Genomic DNA, 13070 nt, shown 5'->3' with positions numbered 1-13070 from the left:
GACTTCATTAACTAACAACGTTTTGGAAGATAATGATCTTATGTTTAAAAAGCCCATATTATAGGTAGTGGGCTGTTTTGAGGATTGTTTGTTGAAATTATCCGAAGTAGCAATATTAATAATGTTGCGTTTATTATGCGTAGTGCACTTTAAATAGTTTCGACCATATCTAGGAATTGATACGACGGGGGTATTCAGATTGTTTGCTTGATATTGCGATAAACTGAACACATCATAGTCTGCCTCTGACACGGTCACAAAAGAAAAAACATTATGTGAGTTGTGTTTTATTCTAAGAGAATTGCTATGTGTGCAGGGATTATCCAGCCTGACGCCGGCTAGTTGTAGTTTAAATGGCTTCTTACCCGGAGACTCCACACTTCTTTGGTTAGCTTTTCTCTTTGTTGTTAGCCCAGCTCGGCATCCCCGCTTCTGCTTCCGCTCGCACCGCTTACGTCGACTCCATTGGCGGTCACCGCTAGCACTTGACTCCGCTGCTACAAAGGCCGCTCGATGTAGCCCACGAAGTATTCCCATGCTAGCGAGGAGGTCCACCGTACATGCATCTTTCAGTCTATAACGACCCGATCCATCCACATCCAGAATTGTCTGACGGTCGTATGTGATCACAGAGTGTTCACGCTTTGAGCCAGCCATGAAATTGACAGAAATGACGGGTGTTTTTTGCCAAATCGCTCTACACTCCCAAGAGCGTTAGCAAACCCGCAGCATCGCCATCGCCATGCGCCGCCATTTATATATATATATATATATATATATATATATATATATATATATATATATATATATATATATATATATATATATATATATATATATATATATATATATATATATATATATATATATACATACATACATACATATATATATATATATACATACATACATATATATATATATATATTTATATATATTAGGGTTGTACGGTATAGTACCGTGATACTAATGAATCATATTCGGTACTATACCCCCTCTGAAAAGTGGTCCCCTTTATTTAGAAAAGTACCGAAAAGTATCAAAATAATTTTGTTACCGATACCAAAATATTGGTATCGGGACAACACTATAAATATAGTGTCTTCAAAGTGTGCAGTTTTGTTTACTAAATTGGGGACTTTTGTCGAGGCCAATTAATCTTGTTTACATTGATTCTTATGGGGAACTCTGCTTCACCATACCAACTTTTCGGTTGGCAAACCACGATCAAGACCCAATTAAATGGATATTTCACTCTATGTCAATTGATTGATTGATTGATTGATTGAGACTTTTATTAGTAGGTTGCACAGTGAAGTACATATTCCGTACAATTGACCACTAAATGGTAACACCCGAATAAGTTTTTCAACTTGTTTAAGTCGGGGTCCACTTAAATTGATTCATGATACAGATATATACTATCATATATACTATCATCATAATACAGTCATCACACAAGGTAATCACATTGAATTATTTACATTATTTACAATCAGGGGTGTGGAGGGAGGGGGGGGGGGGGGTGGGGGGATATGGACATCAAGTAGTGGACATAGAGAGAGAGAGAGAGAGAGAGAGAGAGATCAGAAGGCATAAGAAAAAGAAAAAGTATCTGCATTTGATTGTTTACATTTGATTATTAGCAATCCGGGGAGGGTGTTAGTTTAGGGTTGTAGCTGCCTGGAGGTGAACTTTTATTGCGGTTTTGAAGGAGGATTGAGATGCCCTTTCTTTTATACCTGTTGGGAGCGCATTCCACATTGATGTGGCATAGAAAGAGAATGAGTTAAGACCTTTGTTAGTTCGGAATCTGGGTTTAACGTGATTAGTGGAGCACCCCCTGGTGTTGTGGTTATGGCGGTCATTTACGTTAAGGAAGTAGTTTGACATGTACTTCGGTATCAGGGAGGTGTAGCGGATTTTATAGACTAGGCTCAGTGCAAGTTGTTTAACTCTGTCCTCCACCTTGAGCCAGCCCACTTTAGAGAAGTGGGTAGGAGTGAGGTGGGATCTGGGGTGGAGGTCTAGAAGTAACCTGACTAGCTTGTTCTGAGATGTTTGGACCCGTAAAATGTGCTTTGAATTTTGGCCTCCTGTGCGATTGAGTTTGACACACCTGCTGTAAAGCAACAATACGGATGAAAAAAATACAATTAATGAACTCCGTTTGTTGAAGTAAGTGCGTGCAACAAGGGTAACTATCAGGTGATGTACAGTATGTGTGGGCGGTTGTGTGCTCACAGTCATCCTTTAGGGCCGCTAATGGTGTGCTGGCACGCACGATGCGGCGGTGCAGTTTTTCACGGGGTGGGGGTGGGGGTGGGTTAGCATGTGTTAACGGCCCTGGCGCCGCCCCCGCCCACGGTTAAGCGATGCATCCAGCTGTCCTAATGGCGCGCACAGACCGGACCAAGCAGATGTCACTCATTTCTGCTGGCCAAAGTCACCCAGCAATCAGCCGGCTAAGCACCCAAAAATCTTCACACGCGAGCACCGGGTGATGAAGCGGCGTTGGCTCGCCTCTTATTTGCCATCTTCCATTCTTCTTTCCAGTCCATCATCTTTCCCCCCCTGTCATCTCTCAATAGGCAACACTGGTGTGTGTGTGTGTGTGTGTGCGCGTGTGTGTGTGTGCGTTTCTATCCTTCTTGAGACACCAAGAAGGAAAAGTACTTTCCATGTGAGGACCGGTGAACAAGTTAGGACTGAAATCATGGAATACGGAAAACCATTGCATCTAATAGACAGCCAAATACTAGAGTCCGTGAACATGGCTCCAAAGTCAGGATTTTTTGTTGATTTAATGCGCATACAAAAGTAAACATTGACAGGTGCAAAGGCAGCAATATATGACAAAACAAGACGGCAGAAACAGGAACAGCACAGATACAGCAAATTGTAAATCCTTAGAATGTGACAGAAAATTGCTACTTGTATGCGTCTGTGTACAAGGGGAAGTTGTGCGTTTACAAAGGTATGCACGCATTTGCATGGCCACCAAGGTAGAATAGACATTAGTATTTGTAGTGCACTCTTTACGTGTGTGTGTGTGTGTGTGTGTGTGTGTGTGTTCTGGCAATGCTTACTTAATGGGGACATCACTCTGTTTACACAGTCACCTTTAGGGGACCTCTGACGGTACGGGGACAAAAAAAACAGGTCCCCTAAAGGGAAACCTTTTCTAAATGATAGTCAGATCCATTCTGAAGATGCCTAAGTGATTTTTAAGCTTTGGCCCATAAAACGTGTTTACTGGTTAGTTTGAGTGTGAGACATTTGCACAGCAGCCCCCTCATCGGGCTGTAGCTGGTACTGCACTCGCTGCTTTTTTTTTTTTAAATGGTCCTCAGTAGTCACGTACAAATTTGTGTGAATTATGCAAAATTATTTAAATGTGGTCCCCATGAACCATATTAACTCTTTTTCCCCAGAGTCCCCAGTAAGAATGATCAGCACATTACTTCATCAATCCAGAGATTTAAAGACATGTATGAGCTAACTGGGCAGTGGCTATTTTACCTAATTTTTTTATGCCTCCACAACCTGTAGAAAGGGTGGTCCCCACAAGTGATGATCAAAAACTTGGTCCCCATTCCAAATGATAACCAGTATGTGTGTGTGTGTATTTGTGTGATGCAAGCTGACGCACTCTATGACATATTGAGGTAATAAAAAGCCTCTCCGCAGGGACGGCTGCAGCCCACTAATTAAACACCTCCGATGCGACCTTATTGCAGGCGTTGCCATCGAGTCAGCTGCATCTTTTGGGCCCTGCATCAAACTTCCCCATCCTGTTTCCCCTCCCGCATCACGCAGCACTAAAGAAAAAAGGGAGAAGTTGCAAGGTCATCGGTTGAGCAACCCAATTATGTTGTTGTGTACACCAAATAATCTCCTTGACAGGAAGGGAGGTATTAGAATGCAGGACAGGTCTGCAACAGTTACACTGACAATCAGGGAAGAAAATAATCTTGATATGCTTGGTTCAAAAGTAGGAGATTGTTTTGTGTGCTTTTTACATTTTTTTTTTTTTTTTTTAGCAATGACAATTGGAAGCCGTACAAAATCAATGCAAAGCACAATTTTCTGTCATTTAGGAATAAAATGCGTCTACATACAGGGATTACATTCTTTCAAGAAAGATTTCTTAAAGCACAAAGAAATGGGTCTTTTAAAATGAACCCGTAAAATGTATTCATTAGCGCCCCCTACAAATGGCACCAGTTTTGCAGATCATCCCCACATTTGGTGAGAACATCTAATATGACAGGACGCACAAAAAAGAACCAATGTTCTCAAACAGGAAGTTGGCCATCACTAAAAGCAGGTGTCGTATTATCAGTAATTCCTCCTAGTGCAGGTATATTCAACTTAACTGTTCTGGGGGCCATATTTCCAGAACGCTAAAGACTGGGGGACCGGACTTCTCTCCCTTGACTATTTTCCTTGTTTTTTGTATTCCGGAGATCCAGTGTCCTCTACAGTAGACATTTGATTTAGGTCTGTGGAGCAGGGTGTGTAAGGACCGGCCTCGAAGCCAGTGGCAGGTGAGTAGATTGCCCAGCTGGGGCTTGTTATCTAATCACCCGTCGCCCTTATTAGCAGCAGCCGGAACGAGACGCATTGTTGCAGTTGGAGCGAGAGAGAGACACGCCGAGAGGAAGACTGTAAACAAAAGACTGAAAAGTCGCCGAACAGTGTGCTGTCGTGGCGTGTGTGCAAATAAAACGTGACCTGATCAGGGGAACCCACGGGAGGGCAACTTCCACAAGGTCTACTTATTTTGTCAGAGATACAGGAACGCTCTGCTGTTTTTAAGGATCTTATACACAAAAACCTAGTCTGTGACAGTACTCACAAATTTGAGTCCCTTACTGTCATGATCCGTGGTCAGGATCATGTTTAGTTTAGTTACGTTCTGTTAGTTTTAGACTTCCTTAGTTCCTGGTTGCACTTCCTTGTTTGTTTTGTCACCATGGTTACTAATTATTTTCACCTGCCGCTGGTTTTCCGGACACGCACTTGTTGCTAATCAGAGACCTCTATTTAAGCCTGTCTTTTCCGGTCACTCGGGGTGGCTTCATTTCTGTCACGTGGGGGTTTACGCTTGCTGCGAGGTGGTTCTCCCAATGCACACTGACGGCTCCGGACCAAGACGTGAAGGTAGGAATGATTTATTGATCATAAATCATCCAAAAACACAAGACAAGCAAAACGGATGCGTGCCGATCGCACGCGGAAGCTAAGGCTAAAACTTAGCGCCGGAAACAAAGAAGCTAAACTTAGCATGGACTTGAAACCAGTAATACTCACAAAACTTTACGCTGACAGGTTGCATGAAGCAAAACAATGAAGCCACCCAGAGTGACCGGAAAAGACAGGCTTAGTTAGAAGTCTCTGATTAGCAACAGGTGCGTGTCCGGAAAACCAGCGGCAGGTGAAAATAATGAGTAACCATGGTGACAAAACAAACAAGGAAGTGCAACCAGGAACTAAGGAAGTCCAAAACTAACAGGACATAACTAAACTAAACATGATCCGGACCACGGATCATGACACTTACAGGTTTTTGAAATGATTTTTCAGCCCTGCTGATGAAAAAGAGGGGACCTAAAATGGAGCCTTGAGGAACACCACTACTATAACTAAAGAAGTTGAACACATGACTGCTGACTGCATCTGAAATAAACAACTTACAGCAACAACTTAGTTACATAAATCACATTACGGACAACATTTTGAACCGCCAAATAGTAGAAGACTTAGGCTCTGTCTACTTTAAGCCGGATAACTCCTTAAACAAATAATTATTTAGCCTAAGCATCGTAATCAGCCACACTAAACCATCGTTTAAGGTCCCCCTCCTTGGATCATTTTTTACACGGGTAAGTGCGCCGTGTATTTCTTGAATCTCTGGCTTTTAGCTTTGTATGGACTCATCGATCGTTTACAAATGGAGTTTGAAGAGGAAGTGACGCCAGAAAGAACGCGCCACAGCCATCCTCATAAGCGGTACTGTAACGCGCGATTGCAGCTATTTCGGATACAACACATCTCAGACGGCAACATAGCAATGTTGAGCGACGGTTTTGGATAAGCCCTGGACGAATGGCAGCCTGGTGGGATATGTTTGTCACCGAGTGTGTTGTGCCAGACAAACGCATACTTGCCAACCCTCCCGAATTTTCCGGGAGACTCCCGAATTTCAGTGCCTCTCCCGAAAATCTCCCGAGACAACCATTCTCCCGAATTTTTCCAGATTTCCAGCCGGACCTGAGTGAGGACAGCCTGTCGTCACTTCCACTTTTCCTCCATATAAACAGCGTGCCTGCCCAGTCACGTTATAACATCTACGGCTTTTGGAGCTCAGTGCGCAACTGCACACGCAACAAGAAGACTATTATATGTCTCCGTTATCCATAGGTTTATCCATAACCCATAAAGTAGGCAGGCACGGAGCTATTTAACAGCGTGTTTATTCCAGCCGGCACGTTCATACACTGACACACAACATCAGGATTCCCATCATGCATTGCTTCAAAACTACGGCAAGTAGTAATGTCCAAAAACATAACAGCATGGTTAGAAAAGATGGTTAGAAAGATAGTGACAGAGAATAGAACGAGGATGGACAATTCAACCCTAAACTCACTCCTTTCCTGCAAATTAAATTTCACAGATGCTGCCCATAGCTATGCTCCTTCAAAGGCTGTGCTACTGGCTGCAAAGCATTGCACTTTCAAATACAACAATGAGTAGAGAGGAGTGTTATGTGTGTGTATATGTGTAAATAGATTAACACTGAAATTCTAGTATTTCTTTTATATATATAAGAAATACCGCCCACATCAAATCCCCCCACAATCTCCCGAATTCGGAGGTCTCAAGGTTGGCAAGTATGGAGGAATGGCAAGAGAACTTTTGAGTTTCCAGGTCAGCTGTGATTCTACTTAGTGAAAAACGTTGTCCATTTGTCAAAGGGGAGACAACAAGAATGCGGGCTACCATGGACGAGGGAGTACTACGAAAAATAGCGAATATATTTGGACTGGCAAAGCAGACTATCAGTTATTGTCCGCGATGTATGTCGAGCGATTACTCAACGTCTAGTTTTGCACTCCATAACTATTGTGATGTCATGAAGTGGTTGGGACCGTCAAGTACGACCGCTAATTTCAGCCTACAAGCACCAGATATCTATGATTGTTGTAAAATGTTCTTTATCTCATTGTTTACTTTCACACGTCCATTAAAGATATGAGTCATGTATGATGGCTCAGGTGTGATTCACTACAATAGTCTTAACAGCTGCTGATGGTGAGGCAAGCAAGGTTTACTGTTAAAAGAAACACAGTAAGAGTACACTTCCAGGTCAGAGGTGACTATAACGCGGGCATTTTTTTTCGCACATGCTTACTAGGTCGCATTGCGCCAGCGGACAGAGGGGGTCTTAAATGGTGGCATTGTGTGTGTGTGGACAAGGATAAGGTTAGGTGAAATATAGCCTGGATAACCTCAGCCGGCTTAGTGTAGAAGGGGCCTTAAAGGGGTGCCTTGAGGAACGCCTCAGTAATGCAAATCACAAGTCTGGACGCCATTGTTCCGTGTTTGCTAGCAAAGTTTAAATGTCAATGCAAGGATCTGCCAATGTGTTTAAAGGCCTACTGAAATTGAATTTTCTTATTTAAACGGGGATAGCAGATCCATTCTATGTGTCATACTTGATCATTTCGCGATATTGCCATATTTTTGCTGAAAGGATTTAGTAGAGAACATCGACGATAAAGTTCGCAACTTTTGGTCGCTGATAAAAAAGCCTTGCCTGTACCGGAAGTAGCGTGACGTCAAAGGTTGAAGGGCTCCTCACATTTACCCATTGTTTACACCAGCAGCGAGAGCGATTCGGACCGAGAAAGCGACGATTACCCCATTAATTTGAGCCAGGATGAAAGATTCGTGGATGAGGAACGTGAGAGTGAAGGACTAGAGTGCAGTGCAGGACGCATCTTTTTTCGCTCTGACCGTAACTTAGGTACAAGCTGGCTCATTGGATTCCACACTCTCTCCTTTTTCTATTGTGGATCACGGAATTGTATTTTAAACCACCTCGGATACTATATCCTCTTGAAAATGAGAGTCGAGAACGCGAAATGGACATTCACAGTGACTTTTATCTCCACGACAATACATCGGCGAAGCACTTTAGCTACGGAGCTAACGTGATAGCATCGGGCTTAACTGCACATAAAAACAAAAGAAATAAACCCCTGACTGGAAGGATAGACAGAAAATCAACAATACTATTAAACCATGGACCTGTAACAACACGGTTAATGCTTTCCAGCCTGGCGAAGCTTAACAATGCTGTTGCTAACGACGCCATTGAAGCTAACTTAGCAACGGGACCTCACAGAGCTATGCTAAAAACATTAGCTATCCACCTACGCCAGCCAGCCCTCATCTGCTCATCAACACCCGTGCTCACCTGCGTTCCAGCGATCGACGGAGCGACGAAGGACTTCACCCGATCATCAATGCGGTCTGCGGCTAGCGTCGGATAGCGCGTCTGCTATCCAAGTCAAAGTCCTCCTGGTTGTGTTGCTGCAGCCAGCCGCTAATACACCGATCCCACCTACAGCTTTCTTCTTTGCAGTCTTCATTGTTCATTAAACAAATTGCAAAAGATTCACCAACACAGATGTCCAGAATACTGTGGAATTTTGCGATGAAAACCGAGCTTTTTGTATTGGATATAATGTGTCCGAATACTTCCGTTTCAACGATTGACGTCACACGCATACGTCATCATACATAGACGTTTTCAATCGGATGTTTAGCGGGAAATTTAAAATTGCACTTTGTAAGTTAACCCGGCCGTATTGGCATGTGTTGCAATGTTAAGATTTCATCATTGATATATAAACTATCAGTCTGCGTGGTCGGTAGTAGTGGGTTTCAGTAGGCCTTTAAGTTCCTCTATTCAACAGGAACACTCTAGTGTTTTTAGAATGTTGCTGCTAAAGTGTTTGTCTCCCAAATTTTGAACTGATCTCGGTTTATATAGCCCTCTCCTAGAAACTTTGACCAAATGAGCACAAATTCAAATTACGGATACCAGACAGATTGATGATGACAAATTTACGAAGCATTTTGGATGTGGGTGGAGCTTGGTGACAAACTTTAATGGACAATTTGCCACAAAAATATAAGTGTTAAAAACTAGACTCCACAAGGTCAGATCTTGATCGTAATGGGTGTGTATAATGAAAACGACACCCTGAAGCTCTGTGTTGGTCCCGTTCTAAAAGTTTATTTACTGTACCTGCCTGAACCTCCAGTTGCGTGGAGGTCGAAGGTCTGTTCAATGTTGCTTGCAGCTTTAATTGGTAAATCGTTTCATTTCATACAATTTGTTTCATGCAGTTCTTTTACACACTCTCAAATTAAGATTTTGACCAACTTTTTCTATGAAGTAAAAAATGGGCCTGAGCTATAGGCCGAAAAATGTGCCCTGAGAACCCAAGGGAGTTGTCACGATAAATGAAGTTTATAGTTGTATTTTAGTTTATTTCATTAAGATTATCTTCGCTTTCCACTTGTGAGTTAAAATGCCAAAATACTATTTAAAGGGGTGTCAAAGTCAAGGCCCACGGGCCAGATCCAGCCCCCAAATGAATGATCTATGGCCCCCGGGATGATATTTGATTAGTATTAGAACTGGCTTGCAGGCCACAGCCGCTTGCTGCTGTTTTGCACACACCAATACTCCATCAGTGTTGGCGCTAGGAATCTTTAAAATGGGGTCCCAGGGGCCCCATCAAGTCATAAAAATGGGGTCCTACAGTACATTTTTGGGGTCCCACTTTTTTGTTGTATCTCACATTTTATATTGTGTTTTGGAAAAAGGTTGTCATAAATGTTACTTAATTCATGAAAAAAAATTCTACAAAAGAAAACAAATTGTTATGCATATGTAAATTCATTCAATTATAAACATTCATTCGCTTTCTTCTTTCCTTCATGGAGCTAAACTTTACCGCTGCCGGTATTTTTTTCTATATTTTTATTGTAATATTGTCAGAATGTGTTTGTTCTATTTTTGGCCAAAGTAAGACAAATAAAACAATCTGAAGTTGTCTTTATCATTTAGTTTTAATGCCATGATTTAATGCCATAGTTTTAATAGTCACACATTTTCCTCCATGTGGCCCCTGAGCTAAAATTAGTTTGACACCCCTGACTTAAAGCATTGACTGTACAGCTAAGCCAGCATTGATAAACCACGTTTATGTGCTTGGTAGAAACAATACAACAGGGTTTGCATGCGGTTTGCAACCAGCTGCAAATTGATATAAGAAAGCTATTTAGATATTATGCATTTATTAAGAATGCAAGTGTAAGCTAAATGGAGTTGTCCTCTCCCCTGAAGTGGTCCACTGTGGTGCGAGGGTCAACGAGTCAGCACCTGTCCCTCTCATCAGTCCCCAGCTCCATATGCTGCCTATTAAAATGAGACCCGTGGACACTCGTCTGGCACACCTAATGACCCTCACGACATCTGTTGACAAAACCTTAAACGGCTGCAGTACGGACGGGCGAGAGAGGACAGTCGACAGGGGAGGGAGAAAGGGCGGCTCTATTTACATGCAAATTAGAGTTCACCTGTCTGGTTTCCACAGAGATTTGAACAATCGCTGATTCTATTGTTAGGGGCCATTGCAGCTAAGATGCTAGTGGTGTAAATACAGAGCAAGTGTGATTTAGGAACAGCAGTGTTGAGCGTCTAAAACCAACCCTTTTATCTGTCATTTGAATACGTCATTTATACAAAAAGACGTCGTAAATGTTAATATTAAATACATATACAGTAGCTGTGAAAGTTCAATAATAAGGATGCTTGGATCAAATTAAGAACGTCAAAGACTGCCTAAACCCCCTATCAAAAATGCGAAATGTTTTTTTTCCACCTGGATAGCGGAAACCCTAGTATAAAACACTTCACTCGACACAGACGTCATAACGTCTTCATAGCTAACCTTTGAGCATTCACACACAGTACCAGCATTCTGGAAGGAGGAAGTGATAGAGGAAAGGTAATGATATAATACACCTATCTGCAATAGCATTGGAGAAATGTATGTCAAGTTTCTCTTTTGCATCTCTGTGGTGTGTTCAAGAACCCTTGATTAAAGTGAGAAACAGAATATATTTTGGGAGAAAATGGAGCCACATGGTTCACAGGGTGCCTTGTTGTCTACCGCAGAAAAGGTGAAGTGTGTCCATATAGATTATCTTCTCTTTCTTCCAGGTGTAGAAGACACATTGCACAATCTGACTGTTTAATTGAAGAACGTGGGTAGAGTCCAACAATCGATACGCCCCACACTAGCCGACAAACAGTTCCAAACATTTTTTGGACTATGAGAAGTATCAGCTATAGCCGCACTGTACATCCTGCCAGAGAGACGCAGCACTTTTTATTCCAAGACGCAGGCTGAGTTTGCTGTCCCAGGTGAGAGTGAATTTGCGGGCATACTTTTGAGATAATTGGATCAAAATGTCTGAGAGCAAGCTTGGGCGGACAGCCAAGCCAAGGCCAAGTTTCAAACAGGAATAGTTTGAAATGTGAACTGCACTGCTGGCTTGGTGGAGGACAGGGTATGAGGACAACTAAGTGGGAAGAAACGGGGGGAGGAGATCCGGAAAGTGTGGGAAAGAATGAGGGCAGGACAAAAAACAGCATGCATAGAGCCGATGAACCGGCCCGAGGCAGTCGCACCTACTGTGCCTTTGTCTCACCTTACTTCGGTACACTTGGAGAGGAAGTAAACGACCAGAAAGGACAGAAAAATAGCGCAAAGCCCACTTTTTTTATTTCCACCTATGGGAGCTCGGACGCTCACGGTGTCCCATATAGCTGCAGAAATCTGACCTCAGCACTGCAGGAGTGTTGTGAGTGAATTACAGAGTCAGTGCCCCGACATGCCGGCCCCCACGTGCACGCATAATAAACACACTCCATCACAGCGCCCAAAGAGAGCATATTAATTATAGATGTATGCTAAATTACTTTCATTACCTCCCCTGCTCAGTAGTTGGGACAGTGGCAGGGATGATGGATGGACAAGACTTTGTTATACCTCCCCCAAGTAGTAAACACTCTATTACTTGCACAAATCCTTCTTTTGTTCTTTATTGTGAGTCAGCGGTTACCGGCAGCAACACTCACACTGACTGAAGTACTGACTGTACTAAAGTAGAAAAGGATACTGCTGTACTTGAGTAAAATTGTACTTAGTAATAAGGACTGCTGGTTTGATAAAGTAGCAGTGACGTGTGGTGAGGTCCTGACTTATTTTTTCAACTTTAAATTCTTTAAATGCTAATAAATGTTGCTTTTGAACAAAAAGAGAAAAATTCACTTATGGTAAAAAAAAAGTTGGGGTCACTTCTTAATGCTATTCAAATAATTAATACAATGCTATTAACAGAGTAGCCAAATTTGTACTCAAAAGGGAGCTGCACTTTTTTGAAGGAATATTGCCAAATGTTCAAAATCATTATGAGACAAAAACGCACGTGTCTTTTTTTTTTTAGGATTCTAACGATGATTAAAAAAACACTTGGAAGATGCGACTAGCGGTAGTCACTATTGTAGCCTTCAAAAACCTCCATCGACGTTTTATGCTACACTGGAAGTACTGTATTTTTCAGGCTATATAAGGCGCACTTAAAATCCTTTTTTTCTTCTTCTCAAAACTCGACAGTGCACCTTATAACCCGGTGCGCCTAATGTACGGAATAATTCTGGTTTTGCTTACCGACTTCAAAGCAATTTTATTTGGTACATGGTGTAAAGATAAGTGTGACCAGTAGATGGCAGTCAAACATAAGAGATACGTGTAGACTGCAATATGTTTTAAGTAAACAACACCAACATTTTATATGTTCCATCAAAAATATAGAACATTACACATGGCGCTCAAAAATCTTTCAAAATGTTTTAGTACGACTTTGGTAAGCTATGAAGCCGCACCGCTTGATGGATTGTACTGTGCTTCAACATA

At 42.2% G+C, this 13070-nt stretch overlaps 1 protein-coding gene across 1 annotated transcript in view; it reads right to left on the bottom strand.

The window, feature by feature from the left end:
* Positions 1 to 3694: 3694 nt before the first annotated feature.
* LOC133650118 (monocarboxylate transporter 2-like) overlaps positions 3695 to 13070 on the bottom strand; it is a 76892-nt gene continuing 67516 nt past the window's right edge. Inside the window, exon 6 of the mRNA XM_062046966.1 lies at positions 3695 to 3821. Coding sequence (XP_061902950.1) covers positions 3812 to 3821 — 10 coding nt within the window. The 3' untranslated portion in view covers positions 3695 to 3811. The remainder of the gene's footprint in view (positions 3822 to 13070) is intronic.

Source organism: Entelurus aequoreus, linkage group LG01, assembly GCF_033978785.1.
Source record: "Entelurus aequoreus isolate RoL-2023_Sb linkage group LG01, RoL_Eaeq_v1.1, whole genome shotgun sequence".
Taxonomy (NCBI): Eukaryota; Metazoa; Chordata; class Actinopteri; order Syngnathiformes; family Syngnathidae; genus Entelurus; species Entelurus aequoreus.
This window is presented reverse-complemented; position numbering and strand designations above follow the sequence as displayed.